Source organism: Pseudochaenichthys georgianus, unplaced genomic scaffold, assembly GCF_902827115.2.
Source record: "Pseudochaenichthys georgianus unplaced genomic scaffold, fPseGeo1.2 scaffold_599_arrow_ctg1, whole genome shotgun sequence".
Classification (NCBI taxonomy): domain Eukaryota; kingdom Metazoa; phylum Chordata; class Actinopteri; order Perciformes; family Channichthyidae; genus Pseudochaenichthys; species Pseudochaenichthys georgianus.
The window spans coordinates 44,761-61,069 of record NW_027263157.1 but is presented as its reverse complement, the minus strand read 5'-3'; the positions used below and the strand labels follow the sequence as shown (position 1 = coordinate 61,069).

At 43.4% G+C, this 16,309-nt stretch overlaps 1 protein-coding gene across 1 annotated transcript in view; it reads right to left on the bottom strand.

Moving 5' to 3' along the window:
• Window positions 1-11,918: 11,918 nt before the first annotated feature.
• Window positions 11,919-16,309, bottom strand: part of LOC117443394 (NLR family CARD domain-containing protein 3-like) — a 41,916-nt gene continuing 37,525 nt past the window's right edge. Inside the window, exons 9-11 of the mRNA XM_034079375.1 lie at window positions 15,566-15,742; window positions 15,056-15,102; window positions 11,919-12,766 (exon numbers count right to left, since the gene is read on the bottom strand). Of these exons, the coding sequence (XP_033935266.1) occupies window positions 12,222-12,766; window positions 15,056-15,102; window positions 15,566-15,742 (769 nt within the window). The 3' untranslated portion in view covers window positions 11,919-12,221. The remainder of the gene's footprint in view (window positions 12,767-15,055; window positions 15,103-15,565; window positions 15,743-16,309) is intronic.

The following is a 16,309-nucleotide window of genomic DNA, read 5'->3' as shown; positions in this document are numbered from 1 at the left end:
AAGGCTTTAACGGAAGGTGTTGTTACATTTTAAGCCGTAACCTTTGACATTTAGTTGCACCAGAGGCATCCATTTGCATCTGCTCTCCGAGACAGTTAAAATGACATCAAGCTCAAAGCGGTCGCACCTTCCTTTGTGCTGTAAAGGGCACCGTACGTACGGCATGGAAGCGTGACCTTTGACCTTTGGAGCTTTGTTACATTTTAAGCCGTAACCTTTGACATTAGGAGCAGCAGAGGCATCAATCTGCATGTAATTTTCGAGCCGGTTCTAATGAGAGCAAGCTCAAAGCGGTCGGACCTTCCTTTGCGCCGTCGAGGGTACTATCGGCATTGCGAATGTGACCTCTGACCTCGGGTTTTGACCTTGTCCGAGGTCGCAGGGTCCCCACATTTTGCAAGCGGGTTCCACACAAGTGCAACAACACACTCTCAAAGTTTGGGAGCGCCAACCACATTTTTTCAATTTTTTTCATGTTCTTCCCATCTGCCAACACAAGCCTGTCATATGCTAAGCTCCAGACAGCATTTTGTGAGAAAGTTTGACATTTTATTGAAAAAAAAGTTCTGGGTGGGTTACAGTTTACATACTTCAGATTCCTGATCTGGGCCCTATTTAGAGGCCCCCTGTGACAAAATTATCTCTTTAGCCCTTTTCAAAGTACTTTAAACACTCATGCAGCACTGCGGCTTCTCAAAAGGCCTTAACGGAAGGTTTTGTTACATTTTAAACCGTAACCTTTGACATTTAGTTGCACCAGAGGCATCCATTTGCATCTGCTCTCCGAGACGGTTAAAATGACATCAAGCTCAAAGCGGTCGGACCTTCCTTTGTGCTGTAAAGGGCACCGTACGGCATGGAAGCGTGACCTTTGACCTTTGGAGCTTTGTTACATTTCAAGCCGTAACCTTTGACATTAGGAGCAGCAGAGGCATCAATCTGCATGTAATTTTCGAGCCGGTTCTAATGAGAGCAAGCTCAAAGCGGTCGGACTTTCCTTTGCGCCGTCGAGGGTAATATCGGCATTGCGAATGTGACCTCTGACCTCGGGTTTTGACCTTGTCCGAGGTCGCAGGGTCCCCAAATTTTGCAAGCGGGTTCCACACAAGTGCAACAACACACTCTCAAAGTTTCGCAGCGCCAACCACATTTTTTCAATTTTTTTCATTTTCTTCCCATCTGCCAACACAAGCCTGTCAGATGCTAAGCTCCAGACAGCATTTTGTGAGAAAGTTTGACATTTTATTGAAAAAATGTTCTGGGTGGGTTACAGTTTACATACTTCAGATTCCTGATCCGGGCCCTATTTAGAGGCCCCTGTGAAAAAATTATCTCTTTAGCCTTTTTCAAAGTACTTTAAACACTCATGCAGCACTGCGGCTTCTCAAAAGGCCTTAACGGAAGGTTTTGTTACATTTTAAGCCGTAACCTTTGACATGTAGTTGCACCAGAGGCATCCATTTGCATCTGCTCTCCGAGTCGGTTAAAATGACATCAAGCTTAAAGCGGTCGCACCTTCCTTTGTGTTGTAAAGGGCACCGTACGGCATGGAAGCGTGACCTTTGACCTTTGGAGCTTTGTTACATTTAAAGCCGTAACCTTTGACATTAGGAGCAGCAGAGGCATCAATCTGCATGTACTTTTCGAGCCGGTTCTAATGAGAGCAAGCTCAAAGCGGTCGGACCTTCCTTTGCGCCGTCGAGGGTACTGTCGGCATTGCGAATGTGACCTCTGACCTCGGTTTTGACCTTGTCGAAGGTCGCAGGGTCCCCATATTTTGCAAGCGGGTTCCACACACGTTAACGAACACACTCTCAAGGTTTCGGAGCGCCAACCATATTCTTTAAACATTTTTCATTTTCTACCCCTCCACCACAAGCCTGTCAGACCCTTAGCTTATGAGAGGATTTTGTGAGAAAGTTTGACATTTAATTGAATAAACATTTCTGGGTGGGTAAGGGTTCCCATATTTGATCATATACTGATCTGGGCCCTATTTAGAAGACCCTGAATAAAAAATTAGGACCCTATATTACACCCCCCCCCCATAAATACAAGTACACAGTAAGTGAATACTCATGTTACTGTGTAATATGTGGAAAGTGGGACCCCATATTAGGTTGACGGACACCCCCCGACATGACAACTATTTGGTAAGTGGGACCCCATATTGGGTTGACGGACACCCCCCCCATAAGTACAAGTACACAGTAAGTGAATACATGTGTTACTGTGTAATATGTGGAAAGTGGGACCCCATATTGGGTTGACGGACACCCCCCCCATAAGTACAAGTACACAGTAAGTGAATACATGTGTTACTGTGTAATATGTGGAAAGTGGGACCCCATATTGGGTTGACGGACACCCCCCCCCCATAAGTACAAGTACACAGTAAGTGAATACATGTGTTACTGTGTAATATGTGGAAAGTGGGACCCCATATAGGGTTGACGGACACCCCCCCCATAAGTACAAGTACACAGTAAGTGAATACTCATGTTACTGTGTAATATGTGGAAAGTGGGACCCCATATTGGGTTGATGGACACCCCCCCCCCTAAGTATAAGTACACAGCAAGTGAATACTCGTGTTACTGTGTAATATGTGGAAAGTGGGACCCCATATTGAGTTGATAGACACCCCCCCCATAAGTACAAGTACACAGTAAGTGAATACTCGTGTTATTGTGTAATATGTGGAAAGTGGGACCCCATATTGGGTTGATGGACACCCCCCCATGCAGTATAAGTACACACTAATGAGAAGAGCGCCATCTATTGTCCAATGCATGCATAGATACTCATATGCATGTACTATTTAGACTGCCAAGTGACGGTAAACGGCCAAGTCCATCCCATGGCCCTAATATATTATATTCCAATGGGACAAATGTCCATGCCGGCACTAGAGTGCTTTCCACATGAAGACATACAAACATAAACAACAGAACAACAAAAGGACATCATACAGCACAATTACAGGGATTACAATTTACATATCTAACCACATGTACAGATACCAACAGCATCTGATTGTGTAGCATCCAACCGAGCTTTAAAAACATGTAGTGGTACTAGCTTGGTAATTTTCCATTCTTTCCACCTCTAAAAACTTTCTTCCCTAAGACAGTCCTAGCACTTGGCACATTTAATAAAAAAACAGCATTCGATCTCAGGCAATAAGTACTTTCAATTCGCAGAGAGATCAGGGAGCAGATATAAGATGGTAGTTTATCCAACATGGCTTTGTAAATGAAAAAGTACCAGTGACTGAGCCTCCATACAGTAAGTGATGGCAAAACCGCCTTGGTGTACAGGGTACAGTGATGCGTAAGTGCTTTACAATTTGTCACAAATTTCAGTGCGCTGTGATACGCAGCATCTAAGTTGCTCAGGTAATAGGCAGGTGCATTCATATAGACCAGATCACCAGAGTCCAGCACAGGTAAAAAGGTCACAGAGCCTTTTCCTGGCCTCAATGCAGAAACAGGACTTATTTCTGTAAAAGAAACCTAGCCTAACCCTCAGCTTTTTAAGCAGGTTATTTACATGACATTTAAAAGTGAGACAATCATCAAGCCAGATACCAAGGTATTTGTAACAGGCAACAACTTCAAGTTGTATTCCTTGCGTAGTTACAATATCCAAAGCAGTCTCTGGTATATTTTTAGCTTTAGAAAAGAGCATTACCTTGGTTTTCTCAACATTTAAAAGAAGCTTTATTTCAGAGAGCTGAGTCTGAATAATGTTAAAAACTGCCTGTAATTTAACACCAGCCTCGTTAATTGAGGGACCTGCACAGAACATCACGGTATCATCCGCATAAAAATGTAAGGTTGAATAATAGTGGACCTAAAACAGAACCTTGAGGAACACCATTAGTAATGTTTAACCACTCAGAAGACAGCCCATCAAAGTGAACACATGGGGACCTTTCAGAGAGGTAGTTCACAAACCACCCACTGCATGGCTGGACATGCCTATACTGAGTAGCCTCTGCTTTAAGATGAGATGATCGACGGTATCAAACGCTTTGGACAGGTTAACAAATAGAGCTGCACAACTCTGCTTATTATCTAAAACACTCACCACATCATTCACCACTTTCATTGTGGCAGTGATGGTGCTGTGTTTCTTTCTGAAGCCTGACTGATGTTTAGACAGGATGTCATTGTTACATAAAAACTCCTTTACCTGTTCACTCACTAGGCGTTCAAGAGCCTTAGGTGTTAAATTACAGGCACCGAGCGAGGCTCCATTGAGCTCAAGGCTTTAATTGATAGAGTTTCTAAATGTGCAGCGAGTTGTCATTTGCTTAGCCTAGAGGCTGCTTTTGATGTTAAATCAGAGAACATGTCCAGAATTAAGGAAAGACACGGAAAGGGTTATATGGGTTGCAGCCATTGCTAAATCAGTTATGTACGATTGGCTGAAAAGACAAGGAAAGGCTCCCAGCCCCTCTCAGCTAATTTGCATCTTAACAGACGCCGGCCTGCTGGAGGAAAAGCAGGCTGTAGCTCTCTGTACAAATATAATTCCCGCGACAGAACTCTCAAATCCTGTTGCGGGAAACTCCGATGATGATCTGTTAATGACAGCTGCAGCTATCATGAATGAAAATGGGTTGAGATATCAGTCAGGACATTATAGAGAACCATCAATCAATCAATTAATCAATGTTTATTTATATAGCCCAATATCACAAATGTTACATTTGTCTCAGTGGTCTTCACAGTGTGTACAGAATATCAGTATGACAATATGACACCCTCTGTCCTTAGACCCTCACATCGTACAAGGAAACACTTCCGAAGAAAACCCAGTTTAAAGGGAAAAATGGGAGAAACCTCAGGGAGAGCAACAGAGGAGGGATCCCTCTCCCAGGACGGACAGACGTGCAATAGATGCCGTGTGTAAATTGAAAAGATAATACACTTGCAACATAGGTAGTCCAAATGTTTGGAAATGCATGTGTGTATAATAGGAAGATGAATCCACGAGGATATCCATCCAGGACCGATGATCCAGGACCACAGCCACGACTCGCGATCCAGGGCTCGCGATCCAGGACACAGGACCGCAGGATCATTTCATTTCATTTCATTTCAAACCTTTATTTAACCAGATTGGTCCCATTGAGATCATAGATCTCTTTTTCAAGGGAGACCTGCAGCATATAGGTTCCACATGAAACATAAAACAATAAAGGACATTATACATTATATTTACAGGATACATAGTTATAGACATTTACAAGTGCCCATTGTATCGGCAAGCATTTCATTTACCCTAGCTTTAAAAACATGCAGAGGAATGAGATTGCTCAGTTTCAATTCTTGCTGAAGATTGTTCCAAGCAAGTGGAGCTGCGCACATAAAAGCTGTCTTACCTCAGACAGTCCTTGCTCTTGGCACATCTAACAAGACCACATCATGTGACCTCAGACAATAGCTGCTTGCAACTCTCTGTGTTATCAGCGAGCAGATATAATACGGGAGTTTACCCAACAAAGCTTTATAGATAAAAGTGTACCAGTGACTGAGCCTCCGTACAGAGAGAGATGGTAAACCTGCCTTGGTATACAGTGTACAGTGATGTGTAAGCGCTTTACAATTTGTGACAAATCTCAGAGCACTGTGATACGCAGCATCCAATTTGCTCAGGTAATTGGCAGGTGCATTCATATACAACAAATCCCCATAGTCCAGCACAGGTAAAAAGGTCACAGTGACTAGCCTTTTCCTGGCCTCAAGCGAGAAACAGGACTTGTTTCTGAAAAAGAAACCTAGCCTAACCCTCAGTTTTTTTAGCAGGTTATTGACATGAAGTTTAAAAGAGAGACAATCATCAAGCCAGATACCCAGGTATTTGTAACAGGCAACAACTTCAAGTTTTGTTCCTTGCGTAGTTACAATATCTAAAACAGGCTCTGGAGTCTTTTTAGCTTTAGAAAGAGCATTACCTTGGTTTTCTCAACATTTAAAAGAAGCTTTAGTTCAGAGAGCTGAGTCTGAATAGTGTTAAAAACTGCTTGTAATTTAACAACAGCCTCTTTAATGGAGGGACCTGCACAATACATTACAGTATCGTCCGCATAAAAATGTAAAGTAGCTTCATCCACATCATCACCTACACTGTTAATATATATGGAGAATAAAAGTGGTCCTAAAACAGAACCTTGTGGTACACCATTAGAAATGTTTAACCACTCAGAAGACAGCCCATCAAAGTGAACACATTGGGACCTTTCAGAGAGGTAGTTCACAAACCACCCCACTGCATGGCTGGATATGCCTATACTGGCTAGCCTCTGCTTTAAGATGCGATGATCAACGGTGTCAAACGCTTTGGAAAGGTCAATAAACAGAGCTGCACAACTCTGCTTATTATCTAAAATAGTAGTAATGTCATTTACCACTTTCATTGTCGCAGTGATGGTACTGTGTTTCTTTCTGAATCCTGACTGATGTTTAGACAGGATATCATTTATACATAAAAACTCCTTTACTTGTTCTCTCACTAAGCGTTCGAGCACCTTAGCCAGAACTGACAATTTAGAGATTGGCCTATAGTTATTTAAAATAGTTGCCTCCCCTCCTTTCAGTAAAGGCAAGACATAAGCAGACTTCCATACTTTTGGAATTGTGTTCGTGCTGAGGGAGAGGTTAAAAAGAGAAGTAAGAGGTGGAGCAATAAAATCTGCAGCTATCTTTAAAAAGAAAGGTTCTACGTTGTCCGGGCCAGCCGGTTTCCTAGGATCTAACTTGGATAATGCTTCATGAACAATACCAACAGTTAAAGGAGTAAAACTGAAAGGGTTTTCCAGACCACATTGTTCAGAGTCAAGGATTGGAGTGTTCACAGGAGCCACACAGCCAAACAGAGAGCCACAAGACACAAAATGCTTATTAAAACAATTTAGCATAGTAGCCCTGTCTGATATAGTGCCAGATGCTGTGGTAAGGCACGGAGGTAGCTCATTTGGGATATCACCAGTGGAAATCGATTTTATGGCTTTCCAAAATTTCCTAGGATTATTCAGGTTTTCTGTGGTAACCGACAAATAGTACTTTGATTTAGCACTTTTTATTTGGGATGTGAAGCTATTTCTTAGCTGCCTAAAACGTAGCCATTCTACCTCTGAGCCTGATCTCCTAGCCTTAGCCCAAGCATTATTTCTCTCATGAAGGAGACTGGACAGCTCAGCAGAAAACCAGGGATTGTTTCGTCCCTTCACTCTAAATTTACGCAGAGGTGCATGTCTATCTATAATTTTCATAAAACCAAGATAAAAATAAGACCATGCAGTTTCTACATCAGCACACAAATTGATTCTACCCCAATCAAAATCAAACAGATCATGTAAAAAACCCTGCTCCACAAAGTGTTTTTTTGTCTCTCTTTGTGATGACACGTGGTTTAACCTTTTGGACCTTAGTGTCCCTAATTGTGGCTACAACACAGTGGTCACTCACATCATTAGCAAATACTCCCACAGATGAGTATTTATGTGGAACATTTGTTAAAATTAGATCAATTAAGGAGGATTTGTTTGGGGACTTAATATTTGGGCGAGTAGGACTGTCTATAATCTGGGTCAAATTCAAAGAGGTACACAGGTTTTTAAAATCCTCTGACACAGAAGTTAACCAGTCCCAATTAAAATCACCAAGCAGCACTATTTCCTTGTAGGAAAGTTGAGATAACAGTTTAGCCAAAGACGATAAAGAGTCCTTGACAGCCGAAGGGGCCCTGTAGCAGCCCACCACCATGAGCTGTTGACCCTTTGTTACCTCAATATTCACGGCTAAAAATTCTAGCTGTTTACTAACAGATTTGGAAACCATATTAGTTACACAAAACTTATTTTTCACATAAATGGCAACGCCACCACCTTTTTTAGGCCGGTCAGTACGATATACACTGTAACCATTTATGTAAATGTCAGAGGCCAAAATGGATTTATCTAGCCACGTTTCTGATAAGACAATGACATCAGCATCAGTAGAACTCGCCCAAATACGGACAAAATCTAATTTAGGTAACAGACTACGCACATTTAAATGAATTAAACCTAGCCCAGATCTAGATATAAAATCAGCAGGAGTAGCTATTTGACTAATACTGCTCGGTGGACCTGGATTTGGCTGTACATTTCCTGATAGTAACAACAATAAAAATACCAAGCACCTTTTCCTCTTAATCAACACACATACATTGTCAGCTGTTCTAGAGTCACCAGCAAACTTCGCGAAAGTGAGATTAGAGTTTAAAAAACAATTCTGAAGGACCATCGTGGCAGGCATGTGAGAAAGACAAACATTTTCCGAAATGAATGTCCGCGACAGTGCAACCAGCAATTGTTTGTGCAACACCTCCGAAACTGTACAGGGGATGTCCACAGCGGGCGGCAGAACATACCCGAATCCAGTAGATTGTTCAGGACGACTAGCGATCTTCTCCTTGTCCAGTACAGCCAAGAAAAGGCACAGCAGAAACACGACACCCGCCATTCTCCCAGTCCAGCACAACAGTATCCACGCTGTTCCCGGAGCAAGGTGGAGCAGGCCTCAGCTACAGCAGCACAGCAGAGCAGAGCAGGTGGAACCAGGCCTCAGCGGGCGGCAGCACAGCAGAGCAGAGCAGGTGAAACCAGGCCTCAGCGGGCGGCAGCACAGCAGAGCAGAGCAGGTGAAACCAGGCCTCAGCTACAGCAGCACAGCAGAGTAGAGAAGGTAATCCCACCGCGTTACACCGGCTATTTAATCCACTTTACATCTCCGCTGGTAGCACAGGCTCGGAGAGGAGCGGCGATACGCGGTGTGAGTAGCGGCGAGAGGAGCAGCAAGAGGAGCGGCAAGAGGAGCGGCGATACGCGGTGTGAGGAGCGGCGAGAAGGGCGGCGAGAGGAGAGCCGGGACCACACTTCCGACTCTTTATCTCTGCAAGAGTTGCTCCCTCTCGTGCTAAATCCACTCGGCGGGCAAAAGTAGGATCCCAGAAGTGATTCGCCCAGTGTGGAGTGGCTCCTGAAACCCTTCCCGACGTGCCTTTAGTGGAACTCGGGTCCGCTGTGGTGGATGAGGTTGAACGTGGCCCTCATTCGGAACTCAGCAAAGGTGGATCACGTCTCAGCGCTGACGGCATGTAACCTGTTCCTCAGGTGAGTTTCAGAGTGAGCAGCAGCAGCAGCTGTGAGTGGCGAGCAGCAGCAGCTGTGAGTGGCGAGCAGCAGCAGCAGCTGTAGAGTGTGTGCACCAGTCTGCCTTGATCTACTCATCCATGACTCCGGATCCCGGCGTATATAGACACCAAAAAGAAAGACATGTGGGGAGAAGTAAGAAGTAAGATGTCCCCGTCAAACTAAGCCTATATCAGCAAAACTAGGGGCTGAATCTAATCAGCCCTAACTATAAGCTTTATCAAAAAGGAAGGTCTTAAGCGCACTCTTAAAAACGGATAGGGTGTCTGCCGCCCGAACACAAACTGGAAGCTGATTCCACAAATGTGGAGCTTGATAAGAAAATGCTCTGGCTCCCATTGTACTTTTAGAGATTCTAGGAACAACCAACAACTCTGCATTCTTGAAACGCAATGCCCTAGTAGGACAGTAGGGTATAATGAGTTCTTTAAGGTAAGATGGCGCCTGCCCATTAAGGGCTTTGTAGGCGAGAAGAAGAATTTTAAATTCTATCCTGTGTTCTATAGGGAGCCAGTGTAAGGCAGCCGGAACAGGAGTAATGTGGTCCCTCTTCCTAACTCTGGTTAGTACACGAGCTGCAGCATTTTGAATCAGCTGAAGCGACTTGACTGACTTCTTGGTACTCCCTGATAATAAGGAGTTACAATAATCCAGCCTAGAAGTAACAAATGCATGGACTAGTTTCTCTGCATCGCTTTGAGGCAAGATATGCCTGATTTTTGCAATGTTACGTATGGAAGTAGGCGGTCCTTGAAATTGATTTTATGTGGGCGTTAAAGGATAAATCCTGATCAAATATAACACCAAGATTCCTTACAGTCTCACTGGAGGCCAAATTAATGCCATCCATAGTTAGTATATCTTTAGATAATTTGTTTCGTAGATTATTCGGGCCAAGTACAATAACTTCAGTTTTGGTCGTGTTTAACATCAAAAAGTTTAAGGTCATCCACGTTTTTAAGTCCTTAAGGCAGTCTTGAATTTTATTTAGATGATTAATTTCATCAGGCTTGATTGATAAATATAGTTGAGTATCATCCGCATAACAATGAAAGTTTACAGAATGATTCCTTATAATATTGCCTAACGGAAGCAAATATAATGTGAACAAAATAGGTCCGAGCACTGAGCCCTGTGGCACTCCATGGCTAACTTTGGTTTGCGTGGAAGATTCATCGTTAACACGTACAAACTGAGAGCGTTCAGATAGATAGGACCTAAATCAGCCTAAAGCAGTTCCCTGTATGCCAACTAAGTGCTCTAGTCTTTGCAACAGGATATCATGGTCGATAGCATCAAATGCAGCACTGAGATCGAGCAGAACAAGAATAGAGACAAGTCCCTTGTCTGAAGCTATTAGAATGTCATGTGTGACTTTAACCAGAGCTGTCTCTGTGCTATGATGTGTTCTAAAGCCAGACTGAACATCTTCAAATAAATCATTGTTTTTTAAGTAATCACACAACTGTGTTGCGACCGCTTTCTCAAGAATCTTTGAGAGGAACAGAAGATTAGAAATAGGTCTATAGTTGGCTAAAACCTCTGGATCGAGGTTGTGCTTTTTAAGAAGCAGTTTTATCACTGCTACTTTGAATGATTGTGGAACATGGCCTGATAATAAAGACATATTCATAATATTTAATAAAGAAGTGCTAATTAATGGAAAAACTTCCTTCAACAGCTTAGTTGGAATTGGGTCTAACATGCACGTTGATGGTTTAGAAGAGAGAATCATTGAATGTAATTGTTCAAGGTTTATGGCTGAAAAGCATTCTAGTTTACTATCTAGTGTAATATTAGAACTTACGATTCCGGGAGCTGTTGATAACACTATACTGGTCGAAGGCAAGAGGTCATTAATTTTGTTTCTAAGAGTAACAATTGTATCGTTAAAAAAGCACATAAAATCATTACTACTGAGTGCTATGGGAATAGAAGGCTCAATCGAGCTGTGGCTCTCTGTCAGCCTGGCTACAGTGCTGAAAAGAAATCTTGCATTATTCTTATTCTCATCTATTAATGAAGAGTAGTAGGCTGCTCTCGCTTTACGCAGTGCTTTCTTATATTCATTGAGAGTAATATGCCAAATTAAACGAGATTCTTCAAGTTTAGTGGAACGCCATATCCTTTCATAACCAGATATTAAGCAGCAGGAACAGAGTGCAGCGGACAGTGAAGACAGCAGCCCGTTACAAACCCCCTCTCATCGTCCTCCGCCACTCCGTTTACACAATTCAGGGACGCCGTACGGCAGCAGTTTTTAGAAAGTCTGTCCCGCATAGAATTATCACGAGACTGCAAACATCTCAGAATATAAATTCTGCTGAAACTGTGACCGCCCCGAAAATTCTAATTGGAGAGGTTCCAGTTTATAAGCCTTGGACACCCGCTGAGGTCATGGATGTCACTAATCACGCTCCCGGTCCCACTAAAAGCCCAGATGAGTATCTGTCGTGGTTGACTAATGTCTGCTCAGTTTATAACTTTTTGGTTCATGATGTTAAACAGCTGATAATCCTAACATACAAGGCAGATTGGCCCACGTGCAGGGACGAGTTTAAATTCCCTGACTGTACGCCTGCAGGTGACTGGCCTCTGACACAGACGCGTGACATGTGGATTCAAACCGTCGCTGCTTTGGCTATTAGAACATGCGCTAAGACTCACACAGATTTTTCCAAAATCAAAATATTCCAAAAAGTTGATGCCAGTGTGTGAGAGCACTTGTTTATTCAACAATATTTAGAAACATTGGAAGAGAAAGATCACAGTTTGACATTTAGAACATTACAGTATGATTCCAGATATTACCAGAAGAAGAAAAGAAGGCAATTGGTTTCAGATGTTTACCATTATAAACACAAGACGCCATTTTGTGAATCCAAACAGAAATGTTACATGTGTCTTTAAGAGAAGAGACCAAGTTAATCAGACTCTCAGACCTGCAGAGGAACCAGAGACACTGAGGAGAGACTCTCAGACCTGCAGAGGAACCAGAGACGCTGAGGAGAGACTCTCAGACCTGCAGAGGAACCAGAGACGCTGAGGAACCATCAGACCAGAATCCAAACCCAGCGTAGAGAGGTTCAGTGAATGTGGTTCTGATGGTGTGGATATGGATCAGTGTGTCAGATGAGACTCTGTAGAAGGAGAGAGAGCCAGCAGGATGATCCAGATACACTGCTACTCTACCAGAGAGGGAGGGGGGGGGGGGAGACGAGGGGAGTGTTATGCTGTTATTGTGCCAGACACAGTAACGCGTATCAGAGCAGAACAGACTCCAGGACTGATCATTCTTTCCAAACCCACAGTCCTCTCTCTCTCCTCTCCTGCTGATTCCTCTGTAAGTCACTGATATATGAACCCCTCCTTTCCACTCGACCTCCCAGTAACAGCGACCAGTCAGAGCTTCTCTGCACATCAGCTGTTCATAGAAGTCAAACCTCTCTGGATGATCAGTATATGGATGCTCCTCCTTCACACGTGTCACCGTCCTGTTGTCTTCAGACAGGTGGAGTCCTCTGTGAGCTGTGTTTGAGTCCAGCTCCAGTGCACAGGCGTCTGATGGAGAGAACAGCTTCAGGTTATCATCCGTTCATTTATTAACTACTCTACTGACTGACAGGAAACCCTTCAGACTGACGTCTCATATTCACTGAGCAAGAGGTCTAACAAGCTGATCTGCATCAGCAGGTGATCCATCAAGGATCTCAGACCTAATGCTTATTATTGTAAAATAAGAGAGAGAGAGAGGAGGAGAGAGAGAGAGAGGATGAGAGAGAGGGGGGGTGAGAGAGAGGGATGGAGGAGGAGAGAGAGGGAGGATGAGAGAGAGAGAGAGAGGGAGGAGGAGAGAGAGAAAGGATGAGAGAGGGGGGGTGAGAGAGAGGGAGGGAGGAGGAGAGAGAGAGGATGAGAGAGAGAGGGGGGGTGAGAGAGAGGGGGGGTGAGAGAGAGAGGGAGGAGGAGAGAGAGCCCAGCTAGCGGGGAATGTTCTCACAACGTTGGCTAACAGTACCTACAGGTTCAAATAATGTTTTAAAGAAACGTTTTAATCTAATGGCATTTTTTCGCTCGGGGCTAATTCAGAGTCTCAGTGTTAGTCTTGTGTTTTTTTGTTGCTAAAAATGGTTCATATCATCAGTTTGCTGAGTTTCTTCCCGTTACATGGATGTGAAACATTCATAGTTTATTAAATATTAAGAAGCCCTCAGACGCTGTTTCCTGCAGATGATGCGTTTCCCCCCCGGTACCGGGTGGATGGGATTCAACAGGTTAAACTCTCAGGTCCACTGAGTGACCCAGTCAGCTGTACACATGACATCCTGCGTACGGATGGGCCCCAGACAGTGGAGACACATTCACCATGGCCTTGAACTCACCTGATCTGATGAATGACATGTCACTATTTGACCAAAATCAATATGGTCCTACCAAAGATGGTGTAAACATGGCCATTATATCAACATGATATTTCACAAGGCAGCTATTAAAGCTGACCTTATCAAACAAAAGCAGAAGCCTGTTAAAAGGCAAAATGATGACACATGGTTTGACCAGGAATGCAAGACCATCAGAAAAGACCTGAGAAAAATAGCAAATGAAAAACATCGGCAACCAAACAACCCAGCCTTACGCATTAGATACGATGACGTTTTAAACAAAAATAAATGTACAATAAGGAACAAAAAACTAAATGAAACCCACATGAAACTTGAGGATATTGAGAAAGCCATTGATCAAAATCAATTCTGGGATCTGTGGAACAACGTCAACACAAAACAACCACAAGCATTACCCATCCACACGGTGACGTCTGGAGAGAACATTTAGAAAGTTTGTACAAAGACATACCAATAAATCTAATGAATTCAAATCAGTGTATTACAAAAGAGAAACTCCAAACATTAGAAGAAACTATTAAAGACAACCAAAAGCCTCTTGATTTCCCAATGACTTGGGAGGAGGTGACCACATAGTCACAATCTCTCCGGCCAAGGAAAGCTTGAGGCCCAGACAACATTCAAAAGGAAATGCTCAGATGCAGCACCCCAGAGATGCAGGGGACAGTGTTCAAGCTGTTCAATATCGTATTGCAGTCAGGATGTTTTCATCTAGTGCAAAGGGCTCATTTCCCCCATTCATAAGAGTGGAGACAAATCAGACCCTAATAACTACCGTTGCGTCTGTGTCAGCAGCTGTCTGGGGACATTATTCTGTAGCATTCTAAATAAAAGAATACAAGATTTCCTTAACCAACAATCCATCTTGTTGCTATACAATATAGCAGAGTTGGGATGATATCCGAAAATTGGCTGCAAATATAAAATTCATTTTCCACCAATAGTCTGCCTTTTCCAAAATACCCAGAAAAATAAAATACCCAGCTGGCAAACAATGTATGCATCGTTAATTTATAAGAAACGGATATTACAAAACTGGTCAGTCTTTGTTTGTTTTGAAAAAATGAGTGGGGATGCAGTATCAATTTATTAATTGGTACTATTCTTTTAAGTCAAATTTTGTTGCAAATTAATTTCTTGGTGTCATAAAAATCTTGAATGTGATGTAGTTCTACCCTCACTCATCCTGTTACAAAAAAGTCTAATTATACAAAACTAAAAAAAGAATACATTTGAAACCCTAAATATATGAGAATATACCTATAACAGTGAAAAGAAGAAGTGAGCTTTCTGTAATGAAATGTATCTGTTGGTTCTGTTGGTTCTGTTGGTTCTGTTGGTTCTGTTGGTTCTGTTGGTTCTGTTGGTTCTGTGTTCACTGTGTTGTCGATCTCGTGTGCAGTGTAACCTGAGCAGCTCTGAGGAATCAAACTGAAAACACACTCACACTTCCTCACACCAGGTTTCAACCACTGCAGTCCACCATGGTCCATCCTGCAGGAAGACACACAGTCAGAATCAACTTCATACACCTTCACTCAAATCCACCATTAAACTGTCTGTCTGTCTGTGTGTCCGTCTGTCCGTCCGTCCGTCTGTCCGTCCGTCCGTCTGTCTGTCTGTCTGTCTGTGTGTCTGTCTCTGTGTGTGTCTGTCTGTCTGTCTGTCTGTCTGTCTGTCTGTCCGTCTGTCCGTCCGTCTGTCTGTCTCTGTGTGTGTCTGTCTGTCTGTCTGTCTGTCTGTCAGTCTGTCCGTCTCTCTGTCCGTCTGTCTGTCTGTGTGTCTGTCTGTCTGTCTGTCTGTCTGTCTGTCCGTCTGTCCGTCCGTCTGTCTGTGTGTCTGACTGTCTGTCCATCTGCCTGTCTGTCTGTCTGCCCGTCCGTCCGTCCGTCCGTCCGTCTCTCTGACTGTCTGTCCGTCCGTCCGTCCGTCCGTCTGTCTGTCTGTGTGTCCATGCCTGAGTGTCTCCAGTCTCCAGAGTGGACCCTCCAGTCCAGCAGACAGCAGCTTCTCTCCTGAGTCTCCTGGATGATTGTAGCTCAGGTCCAGCTCTCTCAGATGGGAGGAGGGGTTGGAGCTCAGAGCTGAAGCCAGAGAAACACAGCCTTCCTCTGTGACCAGACAACCTGACAGACTACACACACACACACACACACACACACACACACACACACACACACACACACACACACACACACACACACACACACACACACACACACACACACACACACACACACACACACACACACACACACACACACACACACACACACACACACACACACACACACAATAAATACAGTTAGAGAGTAAACATTGAGGTTCGTGTGATAGTTAATGAAAGGAAAGTTGGAGGTTTCTGTGTTTCTTCTCTCGAAGTCTCAACTCCCCTGACCAGGCAGCGCTGAGACGGCTGTGGTAAACTCAAAGAATTGAGAAACCAGACTTGAGATTTCCACAGAAGAGATACCAACTCACAGTAAGCAAAACGTACTTGGGAATTAAATGACTTTTGGTTAAAGAAAAAAAATGCAGAGAGATGGATTTAGGATTTACACAGCTATGGTTGAAATCTGTTTTTTATTGTCGTTTGATGGTTGTTTGTTTTGTTTGTTGGTCTTGTTTTATGTTGATACATGTTTATACTGGAGAAATCACATGTATCTGCCTCGTAGTCTGCCTGAGAAGCTTAAGGTTT